The sequence below is a fragment of the Xiphophorus maculatus genome, chromosome 19 (genome assembly GCF_002775205.1).
Source record: "Xiphophorus maculatus strain JP 163 A chromosome 19, X_maculatus-5.0-male, whole genome shotgun sequence".
Taxonomy (NCBI): domain Eukaryota; kingdom Metazoa; phylum Chordata; class Actinopteri; order Cyprinodontiformes; family Poeciliidae; genus Xiphophorus; species Xiphophorus maculatus.
The window spans coordinates 14,650,000-14,667,336 of record NC_036461.1 but is presented as its reverse complement, the minus strand read 5'-3'; the positions used below and the strand labels follow the sequence as shown (position 1 = coordinate 14,667,336).

Below are 17,337 nucleotides of genomic sequence, written 5' to 3'. Positions count from 1 at the left end.
AAAGGTGTTAAACTGCTGCATGTCAGGAAGAGTCGGTTGAGGTGAGCTAGTTAGACCACAGAATACTGGGCTCCTCAACTCCTCTGTTTCCTCGATAAAGTGGTCAGTTGGTGATTCAGGCCACTGATCAGATGCCTGCAGGAGGAAGGATGGTCCATGAGTCCAACGACTTTTTTCAGTCAGTTGGGCTAATGTTTTCCCTCTGGTGATATCGTCTGCTGGGTTGGAGGCAGAATCGATGTAATGCCAGGATTTGATATCTGATAATTCCTGTATCTCTGCAACCCTTGTACCTACAAATACTTTATATCTGCAGGAATTGGATTTGAGCCAGTTGAGTACGATGGTGGAATCAGTCCAGTATACCACTTTTTGGATCTTGATGGTGAGTTCTTTCAGCAGCACTGAAGCTAACTGTGCTCCAGTTAGAGCACCACATAACTCGAGTCAAGGTATCGATAGTTGCTTCTTTGGGGCAACTCTGGATCTGGCAGCTAAGAATGCAACTTGTATCTTTCCATCCCCGTTATCACTACGCAGGTACGCCACTGATCCATAAGCACGTTCAGATGCGTCACAAAACACATGGATGGTCTGACTGATGGTACTACGATCTGTGTTGTGGTCAGTGTAGCATCTGGGTAAAGCGATCTGGGACAGCTGGGGAAGCTCTTCCTCCCATGACTTCCAAGCTTGGAGCAGATCTTCAGGGAGATTGGGATCATCCCAACCTCTCTTCTTGTCCCAAAGTCGCTGTACGATGATCTTAGCTCTGGTCGTATATGGAATAATGTATCCCAGAGGATCGTATTGTTGGGCAAGAAGACGATAGATGTTGCGCATAGTTGGTTCAAGACAGTCACGGTTGTGCTGCTTATAGCAGAGTGTGTCTGACTTACACTGCCACAACAGTCCAAGTGTACGTTCTTGAGGGTTAGCTGTTTGTTGTGTGAACCAAAGTGTGCTGCTCTCTGACCTTAATTCTTTGGGTAAGTGTTTGATAACAGCAGGAACATTGCTGGCCCATTCTCTGAGCTCAAATCCACCTTCCATGAGTACTGTGTGCAGTCGATTCACCAGCTGCTTGGCCTGGTTCTCTGACTGAAGACTCTGCAGACAGTTATCAACATAGAAACAACGTTCTACTGATTGGCGGGCATCCTCCTCTGGTGCTGTGTGTTTTTGGACATGACTTTGTAATGCAAAGGCGGCGCAACATGGACTGCACGTTGTACCGAAAGGGAGCACTTGCCACTCATAGATGGTAGGTTCCTGGTCCACTTTAACATCTCTCCACAGGAAACGGAGGAAGGGTTTATCCTCATCCAACAGGCGTACCTGATGAAACATTCCCTTCACATCACTGCTGATAGCCACGGGGTGCTCTCGGAACCTAAGGAGGACTCCCAGAAGACTGGCTCCAAGTGTGGGCCCAGGAAGAAGGTGATCATTGATGCTCTGCCCATTAAAGATGAAGGAGCAATTGAAGACTATTCTGTACTTCCCATTGTGTTGAACAATGTGGTGTGGAATGAACCATGAATAGTTGCTCTCCTTTGCCTTAGTTGGGGTTATGGCTTTGACGTAACCAGCATCAATGAGCTTGTGGATTTCTCTAGAGTAAATGGTGGCTTTCTCCGGGTCTTTTACTAGCCGTTTCTCTGTCCCACGCAGCTGTGGTAAGACAGCTTCTTTAGGTGAAAGGAGGGGTGGGAAGTCCTGTTTCCATAACAATGGTGTCGCATACCTGTTCACACCATCGACCATTACTCTGGTGGTCTTATCTTCCAGTATGCGGACTGCCTCCAAATCTTCTCTTGACCTGGTAATCAACCGTTCACTCCTGTATGGCAGCGTATCTAGCTGCCACAACTTTTCCACATGACTTAGAAGCTCTGCTTCCGGTGGATTGCACTTAGTGAAGAGGCACTGTTGTGGAGACAGTTGATGGCATAACAGACTTGTGGGGCCTTGTAAAGTCCATCCTAACCTTGTACGAACTGCTGCAGGTCCACCTGGTGGACCGAGACGTACTGGTTCCACTGGCGTAACTAGATGTGGGTAATCTGACCCTATCAGCAGCAATGGCTGGGCACCTTTAATGGATGGCAGCGGAATGTCTCTGAGATGGCGATACTTTTCCTGCAGAACTTCAACTGGGTAGGTATGGCAGGCTAAGTTTAGCTGTTTGGCCGTGAAAGCTTTGTTGACCTGGTATGACTTACTAGGCTGTGAAGCTGGAGCAACTGAGAAGGAGACAGTGGCACCGTTAATGGTGCAAACTTCTTGTCGGACGGTACGAAGTGTGAGATTTTCAGGCTTCCCTTGAAGGCCCAGGCTAAGAGCAGCATCATGTAGGAGTATTGTGCGCTCTGATCCATCATCCAGTATTGCGTAGGTCTCTAGTACCTTTGGACCGCTCTGGAGTATGACACGGCACAACTTGAGTAACACTTGGTTGCTTCTAACTGGCCGATCAACGTACAGTGTCTCTGAAACAGAACTCACTAGGCATGTGCTCGGCTGAGGTGGTTGAGGTTCGACAGGTACTGCGCTTATTTGGCTGGTATTAACCTCGTGCAGGATATCCAAATGCTTCCTTTCACATTGTTTGCACTTGGCTTTGAGATTGCACCTGGCAGCCTGATGTTCCCGACCGCAGCGCCAGCATCGTCTGTTTGCTTTAATCCACTCTGTCCTCTGCTCTACCGACAGGATTTTGAAGTTGCTGCACTGGTTCAAATAGTGAAGCTCTGTATCACAGAAGGGACAGTATTTCTTTGGTTTGTCCTGAGAGATCTCTCTCACAGCTGGAGTCCTATCTGATTTCATCTTTGACTGAGGAGACTGACTGCCAAGTAGAATCGCTGTAGATCTTTGTGACTTGTAGTCAGGATGTCGGCTCTTGGGTGGAGCTTGTCTCTCTCTATTGGAGGTACTGCTGTATTGATCACCACTAACTTGAATTCGTACTTCGTACTCAAGCCAGTCAGCCAGATCAAGCAGGGTTGGAACTGGAGTATGAACAGGGTTCACAAATCTATGAAAGTGTGCTCTTAGGTCGTGTGGCAACTTCACTAGGAGACGAGAGACATGTGATGCACATCTCAGTTCTGTCCATCCTTGGCTTCCAAGTTGCTGCAGCATTCCTACTAAGGCTCGAACTTGAAGGGCAAAAGATTTAAATGCTTTAATGTCCCCAGGTCTGATATTAGGTCCATCCATTAAATCAGAAATCCTCTTCAGCGCCAGCTGCTGCGGTTGACCATACATCTCAGTGAGCGCTCTTATAGTGTCTGTAAATGGGAGTGGACTGTTACTGTATGAGTCGGCTATAAGTAGCGCCTCTTCACATTTGAGATGATCTGTGAGTATTTGAAACTTAAAATGCTCTGGAGCGTCATATGGGAGTAAGTTGTCGAGGGCTAGTTTCAATCTGGCAAACTCACGAGGGTCCTCTGACTTGAAGTAAGGGATAGTCGGTTTGGGACCATGGTAATACTCTAGCGCTGAGGATTTACCAAAGGAAGGATCTAGATGGGGGGAATGTTGGTGGTCAGATGAGTATCTGCCTCCCCGACTTCTCTCTCTGTCACATGCATAGAGTGTTGCATGGTAATCATCATGGTGATCCCTGTAATCAGAAGATTGTCTCCTCTCTGCTCCATAGTAGCGGCTATCATGGCGAGCGCTTGGACTACTTGGTCGGTTGGGCCTCATTGGGCCATATTCGTCACCGTGGTCTGGGTGACTTGACTTGAATGGAGAGACACCATAATAGTGGTGAGATCTGTCATCATGGTGATAGGGCTCATTATAGCGGTCGTAATCATCCTCATAGTTGGGATAATACTTGACATCAGAGTTGGATGCTGCTTTAAAATGTGGCCTTTTGCTATCACATGATTTATCACAAGCTTTACGGTGTGATTTACACTCTCTTTGATGTGACGACTCTGGTTCCATACCATCATCAGCATTGAAATCCATAGGCTTGGCTTGGGAGAAGGGAGATGAGCTTCGAGATGTTACAGGAGAAATGTCATCTTTGCTGAGTAATCCCACTTCCTGCAGACAGCGATCCAGGTCCTCAATGGGGTCACGTCGGTGGCTTTGTGGAGTTGGAGGAACATCATTAATCACCGAGGGGGCACTTACTGCCTGACGTGGGCCTGTGTAGCCACTATATGGCGTCGGCTTACTAGTAGGTGCTGGTGTAGTAGATGTGTCCTCTTCTCTACGCTTGGACTGTGACTGAGGTTTTGATGCCTGTCCAGGAGATTGTTGGATTATATCTGTAAGACGCTGGACCTCTCTACGTAGTTGGTCGCTTTCCTCTCTCATGCTTTGAAGATATCTGAGCATTTCAGATGAAGATGGCTGCTCCTCAGTAATGTGGTGCCTTGGTGTATAGCTGACCTCATAATTCTGGAGATATGATGGTATATGCTTCAATCTTTGTGGGCGGTTTACATCTCTCCAATGTCTCTCATGTGGCCTTGACATATTGACTGTAGTGGTTGCTTACTCCGGCTCGAAGGACCAAAATTGTAATGAAGACTGAAGCTGGTTCAGTTGTGGATAAACAATCACTCCAGGGTGTCGGGTTAGAACAGCTGATATATATGTTCAGGTGAGTTAGTGAAAGAAGAGAATGTCCAAGTCCAGAATTGAGCTTTACTTGGGTTTTAATTAGCTCTGGAGGTTCAGCTATACATATAAGGGCACAGGTGTGTGTGTGGCGTGTGTGTGTGTGGTTTCCTATAAAGATAAACAAATACAAATTATGAGAATTTGTCTGTAAACCCTTTCACAAATAAACCTAATTTCCACAATGAATAAATGTGTTAATGTCTGACTATGAGAATGTAAATAATAATTATACATACATAGTAATAATAAACCCTGCAAATAATAGTGTCACACGGTAAACATACAAGAGAAATAACGCATTTCAATTGCACATGGTCACAATTAACAGCTGCAACTAATTAACCGAGCTTAATAGCTTGATGCTAAACGGCTAACTTTAGCTCTCAACAATACAAGTAAAATACACCAAACGACTATAATACTCAACGGGACAAAGCACAACTACAGCTCTTAGACATTGACGAAACCGAACTAAATCAACAACAGTATTACTTACATTCAATGGACGCACACAATAGAAAGAGGTTATGAACGAAGTCAGCCTTGAGAACCGCAACACTCTACTCAAAACAAGCTGTAACAAATATGAACATGAAGCCACCCAGTGGCTGAAATAAAATACTGCACCTAAAATACTTTGATGAAGAAAACCTAAACTAGAGGGCTGAAAACAAATAATTAACAGTCTTTTGTACACACAGAGACTGAGGGCCTTGTATGATAGTTTGTTGTATATTTTTGTATTTTGATTTAACTTTATTTTTAAATATTTTGCTCTTGTTTTTATTGTTTCCCTTTTTCTTCATTTTATCTAATTGTGCAATACTTTGATCAACATCATATAAATATAAATATAAACAACATGTAAATAAATTGACGTTGACACAAAGGCTACAAACACACGAGTTAAAGGAATGAGTTAAAGTTCAATAATATAGACTTTTTTTTACGTTTGTACAATTTGACAGTACACAAATAAAAACTGATTTGAAAAATTACTATTTAAGCACATAGCTTGATCTAGAATCACACAAGCAGAACAAAAGCAAAATGTTCAAAGACAACACAAGAAAACTAAACACAAAGGAATGGACTATATGGTACGACCTTTCCATAATAAATAATAAACTCAAAGGAATCAAATTAATTCAGCAAGACATTTCAAACAATAATAAAAAACTCAGAAGTGATATCAAAGCACAAACTAACACCAAAACACTAGGATCAGATTCACAATTCTTCAGTAAATGTACACGTTTTAAGGTGTGAACATTCATGCAATGTTTTGCACATTTTTTTTTCCTAATATTTGTTTTTCACCCAGAATGTACAGGATATGTGTTAGGGTTTATATTAAATTGTTGTGAAAAGATGAATGTTGGGAAGCTGGGGTTTTGATTTCTTTGGGGTTTTTCTTCCATTTCCTCTGGTCATCCACCAGATGGAGCCAGGAGGCTGCATTGCCCGGAGGGTGGTCTCAGGTGTTCATTCCACACACCTGTAACCAATCTGCATCTTCAGCCAGTGTATAAGAGAAGCCAGTCACCAGTCCTTCAGTGCCTGAGTGTTAGCTATTCAAGGTACTCTGTGCCCCTCAGTGTTTGCTGAGGGGCAGAGTTGAGTTGAGTTGAGTTGAGTTTTACTCAACTCTCCTTTGTGGTCTCTTTGCAGATTCTCTAGTGGAACTCTGGGTTTTATCCTTTGTGTCTCCTAAGTCCTTCCCCTTTGACAACAAGAAAACTCCATAAAGAAACCTCTGATTCATGATTCCAAGACTGGCGACAACCCTCTTCTTGTGCTGCTACCTGTCCGCCCTCCAATGAAAACAACCACCTCACAATCATCAGGTGCTAATTAATGACTAGACATATTTCCCGAGGAGAAAGTTTGGGAAATGTGAATTGATCTGTCTTGTTTCTTATGGTGAAAATATCAGCGATAAGCATAGCTGTGGGTGCAATAATATTAATCAGTCTGAAGACAAAAAATTAAAACAAAACAATTCTTTTCAATCTTTTACACTAATAATTTTCCCATGAGCCTTGCAAAGTGACACTCTTGCATCTCTTATTTTCTCTAATCAGCTGCATCTGTCCCTTGAGCATTTCATCTAAAATCCTTCCCAAATTAAAATATGAAGCCCTCCTAAAATATTGATTTCTTCCTTTAAACTATTGAAATTTTCAGAACATTTGTCCCCAGAACATTTTTGAAAATTCCAATAAGTATTATTCCTCTACTGGCTTATTTATTACTGAGACAATCCCCTGTAGGGTTAGGCTTTGGCTCATGTCTGCTGTTTTATCTGTAAATTTCCTTAATTGAGCAAAACAAAATTGGAGCATAAAGGCAAGACACTCGCTGCCTGAAGCCTCAAACAGATTTAGCATGCAATGATGGCCATTGCCCTTGTCTCCAGGCAATGACACAGGACCAACAGAAAGCTGCAGCATGAGCCGGCAAGGTCAGTGAGCGCCAACATAGACACACTAAAAGACACACTTCACATTGGCATCCACTTCTAAAGGAGTGACATATTGTTGGAGCTGTTCTCAGGAAACTCAAGGAGAAGATCTTTTCATTCTGGTCACTCAGTAACTTGACCTTCTCTGATGTGGCAGCTGGTCCTATTTGGAGAAAACAGCTCTGGGTATTGTGGTGTGCCTGTAACATAATGGGACCTGTAGATTAATTTAAATTATGGAAAGTATCAGACAGTAAATTTTGCACAATGAAAGCCTGAACAACATTGACATCTAGTGGTTTAAATTTAGTTAATTTGCTTGATGCGTGCAATTTAAGAACACGGTAGCTCTTTTCTGCAGCATACTCTTATGGTATTCCAAATGTATCTCCGGTAAGAGATACAGCAGTTTTGTATCAAGTGCTGCTCTGAGCTCAAAAATCACAGAAATCACACCTACATAAAGAATGTCGAGCAAGAGAGTCACGACTCGTTTCATCCTGAAAATGTCAGTTTTTATTATTATGTAACAGAAACAGCCTCCTACAGAAAATTATTTTAACATAGAAGTAAATGTTAAACTAATCTAAACTACTGCATTCAGTAGTTTAGATTATAGTTACTGTAATGTATATTCTTGCAAGGGAGACCCTAACAGAAGCTCAGAAAAATATGAGTGGGTGTTGGTGTTGAAAGAAACATGAGGCACTAAGTACATTTCCATAATACCTTTTCATAATACAGCAGAAAAGTTGGAGTTGTTGTTCAACAAGTTCTAAAACAAAGTCAGAAAAGTTGTGATCCATTACAGTCAAACTAAGAAATCAAAATTCACATCATCCAAAGTCAGATATCTGACAGTGAAAATTCTCAAAACTCACCATACCTTAAAAACTTTAATTTATTGGCTGAATGTAGTTCCATGAAATCAGCGTTCTCCAACATTTTGCTGAAACTTTAGCTTAACCTGTAAACATACAATACATACGTTACTATAACTAAATTACTAACTTCAAAATTGTAAAGGAAAAAGATAGAAGTTTGTTACTGAACATAAGTAGATTTATCTAATTAAAAACACTTTAAGGTTCCAAGATTTGCAGACTTTAATTCAAAATTAATAAATCATGTGGAAATAACTTTATAATAACCAATGTTTATCTACAAAGTTTAACATTGTCCCCAATGTTTAGCCTCCAATAGTTATTGTTATATCTGATGTTTAACATTCAGTGTTATTGTGGCTGTTTAACACCATCCGGGATATTTAACGTCATATCCAATGTTTAGCATTTAATATCCAGGATATTTGACCTTATCCCATCAAGGATAATGCTTAATGTTATGCTTGATGTTTAACATTATTGCCAATGTTTATCAGCTGTCAAATTTCATCTCCAGAAGTTTCCTTTTGCATTAAACTTGGAGATAAAGTAAAACATTCTAGATACAAGGTATCTGGAACATTGTAGTAAACATTGTAATAATGACAATTTAACCTTATTTAACCTTAAACATCAAGGAGTTAAGCACTGGAGATAAAATAAAAATTGGGGACAACATTAAACATCCTGGACAACTTTAAACATTGGAGATAACATTGTCCCCGATGTTTAATATTGTCTCTCTTTCTGTCATCTCAAAGGAATCTTCATGTCAAATCTCCACACTGAAAGACAAAAGATTTATTCATTTTTATTTTATCAGATTGTGAGAACATCCCTGAAAAGAAATCAAAATGGTCACTTAAGTCCCAGGAATGGAAGGGAACCAGAATAGATGGAGGAAACCAGAATGGATGGAGAGAGGGAACAGAGTTTTCCTCCACTTTTCAATTGTCTTTAATGTGTTTTGAAAAAAAATCAACTTAAAATAGCAGTAAAACTGAACTGATTATGTGCAGTGGTTGCATAAAACAACTTAGTGATCAAATTGTGTATTAACATGCAAGACAAAAGCTCACTGTGGCTATAAGAACTTTCTGTCAGCTGTTGGTTGTTATCCTGAATTAAAACGCTTAGTTTTAATTCAAATTTGTCAATTTGGACAACAAATAAACCGACTCTAACCCCCCAGATAATCTTCAAATATTGGCAATGGCTGGATATTTTTGCTAATTAACACTAATTCCAAATGGTCTCTTGCACGCTGTAGGGCTGTACATTGTCCTGAAAAGTGCTAATTGACATAAGACCTGATTATTTCTTTTATAAAAGTATTGTTGCTATTCAGTTACAGATTAGAGATAATAGCGTTGCTAGGTAACCATTGTTTAAATAGCCAGCTAACTGTTCTCATAGTAAATCTTTCTGTTGACATTTAATTTATGTGTTTTTAACCAGCAAAATGTGCATTCATTTGAATGTCAACACTAAACAGTTGTCTCTCAAGTTTGCTTCGGTACTTTTATTTGAATCTTGAAATCTCATAAGGTCTCGTTTTTTTGTTTCTGATCAGGTAAGACCATGGGGGAGCATCCCTCAGCGAAATCCTTCGGGATATGGGATGGAATTGTGAGCTACATGGTCAGTAACCTGTTGGTGTTCACCTGTTTGGGGTCTGTTGCACTGGGTAAGTTTGTTTTACAAACAGCTTCAGAATCATCAGAAAAAAGAAGGTTATTATTGACTAGCCACCTTCACTTCTGCATGTTGCTTGTTTTAAGGGGTAATCATTGGCGTGCTTGTGAAGACCTTTGATGAACTCCAACAAGTGGAAGAGCTGTACTTGATGTTTCCAATAGATATACTGTCTCACATGATTAAGGGGGTGTCCATCCCCCTAATTGCAAGCAGTGTGGTGTTGGGTGAGCGAGACTCTTTATGTTCAGTGTTGCCACATGTCCCTTTGAATACAGAAAAATGTTTGTCATTTTAATTGTGCCTCTTCTTGTTAATTACCTTCTATTAATCTAATTGTTTTCTTCTCCTATAAAGATCAAATTGGATAGGAAGTATTTCCCTTACTATGAAAAAGAACTAATTAATAGATCATTGCATACCTATGTGAAAAATACAGGCAGACAGATTGTTGCATGTAATCTTTTAAATTCCACTTCTTTCAGCAAGGACATGATTTTCTTGCCACAAACTGGCTTGTTTTGTAACTAAGCTAAAAATATATATATATGACTTGTTTTATGACTTTAATGTGAGACATGGGGTTAATGAATAAATGAAACAATAGTCTCCATATGAATCAAATAAACAACTAGGGTGTACAACTGTGACTGGCCTCAAAATAGTGTTTGTAAATTTTAATGGATTAACAGAAAGCAGAAATACAAGTAGATAAACACACAATAATGGCAGTTTAGAAATATTACATGTCAAATATGTGTAACGCAAGACAACTTCAACTCCATCCTACAAATTGAGTACATTGAGAGCATTTATCCAGCTTTAATTTGAACTGACTGCGCCTATTTGTTAAAGTGTACTTCATTACCAAATGTAATTTGTAGTTGAAATGTGGTTTTTTTTTTGCCTTTGTTTTTCTTTTCAAAAATTTAATCAAGCTTGTTGTCAAATGTACCAGCAAGAATATAACTAGGAAATTCTCATACTATGGCCTTTGTGAAAACTACAAAAAAGACCAAAAAAAAAAAAAAAGGATTTGTAAAAATGGGTAACATGAAGTAGAATGCAAATCTAAATGTTAACAGTAAAGTAACAACTATGTTTTTCCCAAAATTATTCATGCCCTTGGCAGATTTAGATTTAGATCCACTTTTATTCAATTACAGGTTGGTGTCTGAATGATGCAGGGATCTACCAACAGATAATAAAATTATGTATAAGGAGTATCAAGTAAAAAAAAAAAGATAGGGCTAAGGATGACTATACTTTTCTGAATGAAATGTAGCAGCTCTACTGTCAACTTGAAGAAACAGATATATATTGTCAAGTCAATGTAAACTTTAAATGGATCTGGAGCAACAGACGATGTTCAGCTCTGTTTGTTTCTTACAGGAATTCGCACTTTCAAGACCGCGCCCTCCAAGACAATTGCCTTGTATACAGGACTTTATTTCCTCTCAACAACTCTGATCGCTGTGGTCATCGGTGAGAGAAATTTTCTTTTAAAAAATGGTGCAAAAACTGAATTATTGACCACTACTGGAATCAATCTCATTTGAGGTTTATTTTCTTTTAATTCTGATTAAATTTTTGATTCTGTAGCCTTGCCGGAACAATCACACCTCTTGTAGCTTTTCACTTTGTCATTTTTTGTATTAATCCATTTTATGTAAAACAAATCTCTAAAGTGTGGCCTGAATTCATATTCAGAGTCTTTGCTCTGATACCTTCAAATAAATTCAGGTTAGACAGTTAGATCATTAACCAGAGGCGTAGCTAAGAGGCTCTTGGTAGAGGAGCGTTACACAACTCCATCACAGGAAAAAATGTCATTAGTACACTCTGTCTTAATAACAGTGTGTAATAAGATATTACATTTTAATAAAACACGTGCTTGTAATGGGACAAATTCTGAAAATGGTCAGCATGTATGAAGACTTTTGCAAGGCAGTGTGCGTATTCAACAAAGAAACAGTTTTAAATGGAGGCCCAAGTTTTGGCAGCATCTTGTCTAAAACTGTTTGCACTTCGTTGTTATTTCTTTTCAAATTGATAAACAATCCAAACAATAATAGTCTCATTAAAATAAAATAGATTTTTAGTGGCAACAATTCAATAGCTCTGGTTAAAAAAATGATCATACTGCTTACAGCACTCGGCGTTATCATGCATGTATGTTGCAGGACTGACTCTGATATGGGTGCTGCGGTCAGGATTCAAATACCCCGATCCGGAAGACCAGAACTTCTTCTCGATCGATACCTTCCTGGTTTTGTACAGGTGGGAGGACATTTGCAGGCTGTTTATTCTGTAGGTTCCTGCAAGCCTCTTTTTCTCCTCAGTTAAATGTTTTGTCTGTCTCTACAGGAACATCTTTCCAGACAGTATGATGCGGTCCTTTGTCAAACACGTACGGCTTGTTTCAGACTTAGTTTCATAGTTTTGATTCAATGTTGTGTTTTACATTAGCTATTTCCCTTCTTTTTAGTACCGTCTGGACAAGAAGGAATATTCCGTTGCTGGAGTCGCCACAAACGCTGGCATCACCGAGGTAACCACTCTGGTCTAGAATGATTTCAGCATATATCAGCTGTGACAACCGATGAAGGTCAACCTCAGCTTTGACATGGGTCCTTCCAAATCTTCAGAACAAGACTGGCATAAATTATGACGGTACCTACCAATACGGAGTGGACATTCTCGGCCTCTTGTTCATTTCTTTTATGTCTGGACTGGCGTTTAACGAAATGGAAGAGTCGCGGGTCATAGTGCGGCTGATTTGCACCATCAGTCAGATAACTGACGATTTCTTCCACTTGATTCGCAGGTAAGAATGAACTCTGTAACCAGCGAGTGCGTAAAACTGTTCAGCATCTGTCATTTGTTTTCTCACAGTAGAATTTGAATTGTAATTTTTCCGGCTACAGTTACCTACCAGTGGGAGTCCTGTTCATGTCAATATATCAGGTTACCAACATTAATGACTTTGATATAGGCCTTCATCTGGTGAAATTTGTTGGCATGGTTCTTGCTGGGTAAGTTGCTTGTTAGTTTTTCAATTTAATTTTTATCCATCCTGACAAAGAGAGTTCTAATTCATAAAAAGTTTGAGTGTGGGAAGTCGCTTGTTCAGAATTATAAACACAGATGCAGCTGGCAGAGTTCTTTAAAGACCAAAGCAATGTCACATGAGCAATTAACAGAGTGTTATAAACAAGTGTTGCAAGTGTTGTTGTTTTTTCTTGAGATTATATAAAAATAGTCAAGGAAGACATTACAAGTACGTGGATTTTATAGTCAAGGATATAGCCTGGAAACAGGAGCAAGTGAAAAAAAAATTGTGAACAAACCACATTTAAAGGGGCAGTATTATATATTTTCCAGGCACATTGTGCCACTTTATAGTATAACCTAGTAACTATGTTACCTTCAGTGGTCATAAAAATGCAATTTATATTAATTACAACTTAAAAGAAATTTTACTTCCTGATTTAACTTCTTACAATTGGGCCTCTGTCTCTTTAAAAACTCCTGTTCTTTCTGAAACTCTGCCTTCAAGAAGTCATCACAACGTCGCTCCTCTATTAACCTTAAGGAGGTGAGCGGTTCCACCAGGTGTTTGCTAATTGCTGCTGGCAAGGTGGTGCTAGGTCCATCCAGGCGTTTTTGTGCAGCTGAATGGTTGCCATGGGAGATTAAAGGATTTTTCAAACATGCATGAAAGAATCAAGGTAACATTCTAGGTATGTTTTTGCTGAGGGATTAACATTATAACATGATGTGTAGCTCAAAAAAGTCGATTTTAAATAATACTGCCCCTTTAAACTCAAGCAGGCAGCTCATGATTTCATGAAAAAAAAAATCTGCACTCCTATCTAAATTTTATGCTATATTCTGTTTGGCATAACAGCCCTGATGGGAAAGGGCAGAAAGCCTGACATGACAAGATCACATTGAAAATATTAGTGTGGGAGGACCCATCATGATCAGCGGAGCTTCTTCATTTAACAAAACATTGGTGTTTTGACTCTGAAAACAAACTGTATGGCACTGTACTGGTGGCCATACAGTACAGTGTACACCAAGTACACCAAACTGTTTGGTGGCCATACAGTTTGGTACGGCCACCAAACTCCATGTGGAGATGTTGTGGCTAACTTGATCACATGGAGGTTGTCTCTCTTTGCACTGATGACCACCTTCCTGGAAATACTTTCATCAAGAACCACGAATAAACTAATTGTTGAAGTGAACAACTAGAGCAGCGGGGCTTCTCACTTCCTTTTTAGACACTTTCAGTTCTGTCATTTGCCATTTCCATTCATGTTCATATATCTGTCGCGTAAAGTCCTGATCGAATGTGAAGTTTGTGGTTGTGCTGGTAAAAAAAATGTGGACATGTTGCAATACATTGTATTTTATGTACCACGTATTGTTTGGCTGACTTCTTTTACAACGGGTTTCAGGCTCTTCTTGCACGGAGCCATTGTCCTGCCTCTGATCTATCTTGTGCTTGCGCAAAGTAATCCCTTCACTGTCATCCGTGGGGTCTTACCTGCGCTGCGGACTGCATTACTCCTCTCCTCCAGGTGACCCACGTCCACTGCCTTCTTTGGCCTTTATAGCGGCCGTTTGCTCGTATAATCGCTGTCAAGCTGAACGCGGTCACACTCGAAAACCTTTGCTCTTATTTCCTTTATGTGCGGATAAGTGCTGCTACAATGCCGGTCACTTTACACTGCTGCAAGAACAACAACATTCACAACAAAGTCACCCGTTTTATGCTGCCCATCGGGACCAATATAAACATGAACGGGACAGCTCTGTATCAGGCTGCGGCTGCAGTCTTCATCGCCCTAGTGCACAACATCTATCTGGACTTCAACCTATTGTTCAGTATTGGGTCAGTTGCCGTCTTGATTTATTCATCATTACTTTTTTTTTTTTTTTTTTTTGTCAAACAGCATTTAAGTGGATGGAGATTGAATAAATGGTGTAAGTGTAAGAATCTGTCACCCTGTGCAGGGTCGCGGCAGCAGCGTTCAGCTTTATAAGCAAAGGGGTCCCGGCGTGCGGAGCCTTAACGTCCCTCTTCATCCTGAACGCCACAGATCTGCCTCTGAGTGGCGCCTGGATCCTGGTGACGGTAGAGTGGATTCTGTAAGTCTCGGCACGACTTTAAGACAAACACAAGGTTTACAAGGAAGAGTTCAGGCAGGAATATTAGCATTTTATTTCTCGCTTTAAATTTTTTTATCTTTTTCCTCAAAAAAAAATAAAATAATAATAATAATCTGATTATTGACAAAGACCGCCTTCAAAGAACAAAAGCTCAGCCGTTGTGGAAGTTGTTAATTAATTTAAAGTTTACCGGTGGATCAAAACTTTTTACACAGTGCTACAAGTCAGAATGAGTTCATGTAAAACTACTCGTGTGTCATTTAACCTTGATTCTGGCTCTCCCATTTGACTGCCATTCTTCAGAGATCACCCCGCCACTCTTGTTAACGTCTTGGGAGACTGCATCGGCATCGCTCTTGTCCAAGAACTGTCCACAGACGAACTGATCGCTGCGAGCCTTCACCAGAGAAGAGCAAAGTAATTTTTCCTCACACACAATGCAGTGAAAAAGTATTTCATTATAAGATTTTCGCTTTTTAGTCCAATTTTTTTTTTAGATTGCAAAGCAATTTTTTACCGTCAGATGACGATAACTTGAGTTAGATCTTTAATTAAATCTGATGAACCCTCTTTATTCCAAAAGAGGGTTCTATTTCACTACTCACACCCAGAAGGCTTGCTACCGCCAGACTAAGAAACCACTTACATTCAGCTTGTCAGAAAACATGAAGCAGGCTCAAATATCATGCGGAGCTGCTATTGTTGTCTGAGGATCTGGATGAATTACCATGAACACTGTCTCATGGATAAAAATCCTGATGGAGAACATCCAGCCACCAATTCATGACCTTAGGTTGAACTGTAGTTTTGCGTCATGGCAGTAAATCAAGGCACACCATAAGGTCACTCCTTATGGTCACTCATAAGGAGTGACCAGATCACATTCCTATTGGAATGTGCTGGAATGACCTTAGAAAGACGGGTTAGGCTCAAAAACCCTCTTACATGGCTGAATTTTAAAAAATCTATTTTTTTCCCGTAGTAAAATAAAACAATCAGCTTTAGTAATGATTTAAGTGTGGCAAAAAAGCAAAAACACAATAAACAATTTTTAGAAATTTATCAATTTTTGACTTATACCACCGTTCAGTCTAGGTTAAATGAACATACACGCTGTACACTCCAGACTCATGATGTTCATCAATGACTTGGTTTTAATACAGACCATGTTTGGAATTACAAAGTGTTTTCGTCTTCCTCATGCGTTGTGTTTGTTTAGGGCTCAAGACTGGCAAGCTGCTGTGGAAGAGTATGAAGAAGTGCAAACTCACTGGAACGCCTACACATCCGCCTCGTGAACTCCAACCAGTTAAACTGAATTTTTGAGCTCACTTTGATTACTGGCTTGGTTCTTTTTTCTTTAGATTTTCATTTATTCCATTCACCATTAAACACTGCAGCAGTCTTTATCTCTTCGTGATGCAATTTATCCATAAACACATAGACAATCAGATGGAACTAAGATCATTTAAGATTGCTGTAGATGTTGCATGATGGGTATGTTTCTGGTGAGTAGCAGCCAGAAACTCATCTCACGTCTTTATCGTTTGTCTAATCCGTGAGTGTCCACTCACCAAATGGGCAAGAATTGTCACTTCTTTTTTTTTTACTAAAAAAAAAAAAGTCAGTTATTTGTGAATACATTAAGCACACAATGTTTTATGGTGATTTTTGTAGAAAAGGGATCTGTAAGTCATTGTCCATCTGGAATATTTGTTTTAAAAAATAGCTTTGTATATTTGCCTTATCAAAAGAAACAAAAACAAAAATCAGATCAATTCTTTTCTCTTTTTCTAGCCCAGTAAATTTTTGAACGGGATATGGGAGACTGCTTTAAAAATGCTTGTTGTGTTGTTTGCACCAAAGTCCCTTTGGATGAAAAGTCACTGGTTATTTGTGGTCAAATCTACTATGAAAACCATTTCATTTTATTAATTAAATAACAAATTCATTGGGCTTTGCCTAACATTTTCTATTTTAAGAAAACTTCAATTATTTTGCATTTCTTTCTTTATTCTTTTTTTTTTATGTCAGTCTGTGTCAACCATCTGAGCTGTTGGGCCTAATTTGTGGCTGTCTTAAAATGCAGTTTGGAGCCAAAAAAATAAAAATAAATAAAAATTCCCAGAGCTGAAAATGGCCCCAGGCTGCAATTTGAACCTCCCTGGTTTAAACTTATCTGTTGCAGGCAAACAGCTCCACCTACAGGATCAGAAGTAGCATAACAATCCATCAAATGATGGACGTTGCAGAATTTGCGGGAGGACACACAGACCTCCATGCCTTCATGTCCCTTTCACAAATCAGGTCTTGGCAAACTGCCACAGCTAAGTCCTATTAGTTTGGCCTGAATGTTAGAATTTTATATCACTGAAGATAAAAAGTATAATGTCAAATAAACACAAACACTAGATGTTGCATTTATGAATGCTTCAGTTGATGGCAGAAGTGGGAAAAAAA

At 39.6% G+C, this 17,337-nt stretch overlaps 1 protein-coding gene across 1 annotated transcript; it reads left to right on the top strand.

Annotated features, from left to right (window-relative positions):
• The first annotated feature begins 9,476 nt into the window (after positions 1 to 9,476).
• On the top strand, positions 9,477 to 16,208 carry LOC102229847 (excitatory amino acid transporter 3-like). Its single transcript, XM_005799156.1, has 13 exons — positions 9,477 to 9,688; positions 9,783 to 9,923; positions 11,089 to 11,181; positions 11,880 to 11,976; positions 12,064 to 12,106; positions 12,185 to 12,247; positions 12,345 to 12,523; positions 12,624 to 12,731; positions 14,163 to 14,285; positions 14,408 to 14,599; positions 14,722 to 14,856; positions 15,181 to 15,294; positions 16,097 to 16,208. Exons 1-13 carry the CDS (start codon positions 9,583 to 9,585, stop codon positions 16,173 to 16,175), a joined length of 1,473 nt encoding a protein of 490 aa, XP_005799213.1. The 5' UTR covers positions 9,477 to 9,582; the 3' UTR covers positions 16,176 to 16,208.
• Positions 16,209 to 17,337: the final 1,129 nt, after the last annotated feature.

Bases quoted from the DNA above. Each gene is read 5' to 3' on its own strand.
- LOC102229847 (XM_005799156.1), top strand. From the start codon at position 9,583: ATGGGGGAGCATCCCTCAGCGAAATCCTTCGGGATATGGGATGGAATT. The intron at 11,182-11,879 runs GTGAGAGAAATT...TGTATGTTGCAG, and splicing joins TCTGATCGCTGTGGTCATCG to GACTGACTCTGATATGGGTG. The intron at 14,286-14,407 runs GTGACCCACGTC...TGTGCGGATAAG, and splicing joins GCATTACTCCTCTCCTCCAG to TGCTGCTACAATGCCGGTCA.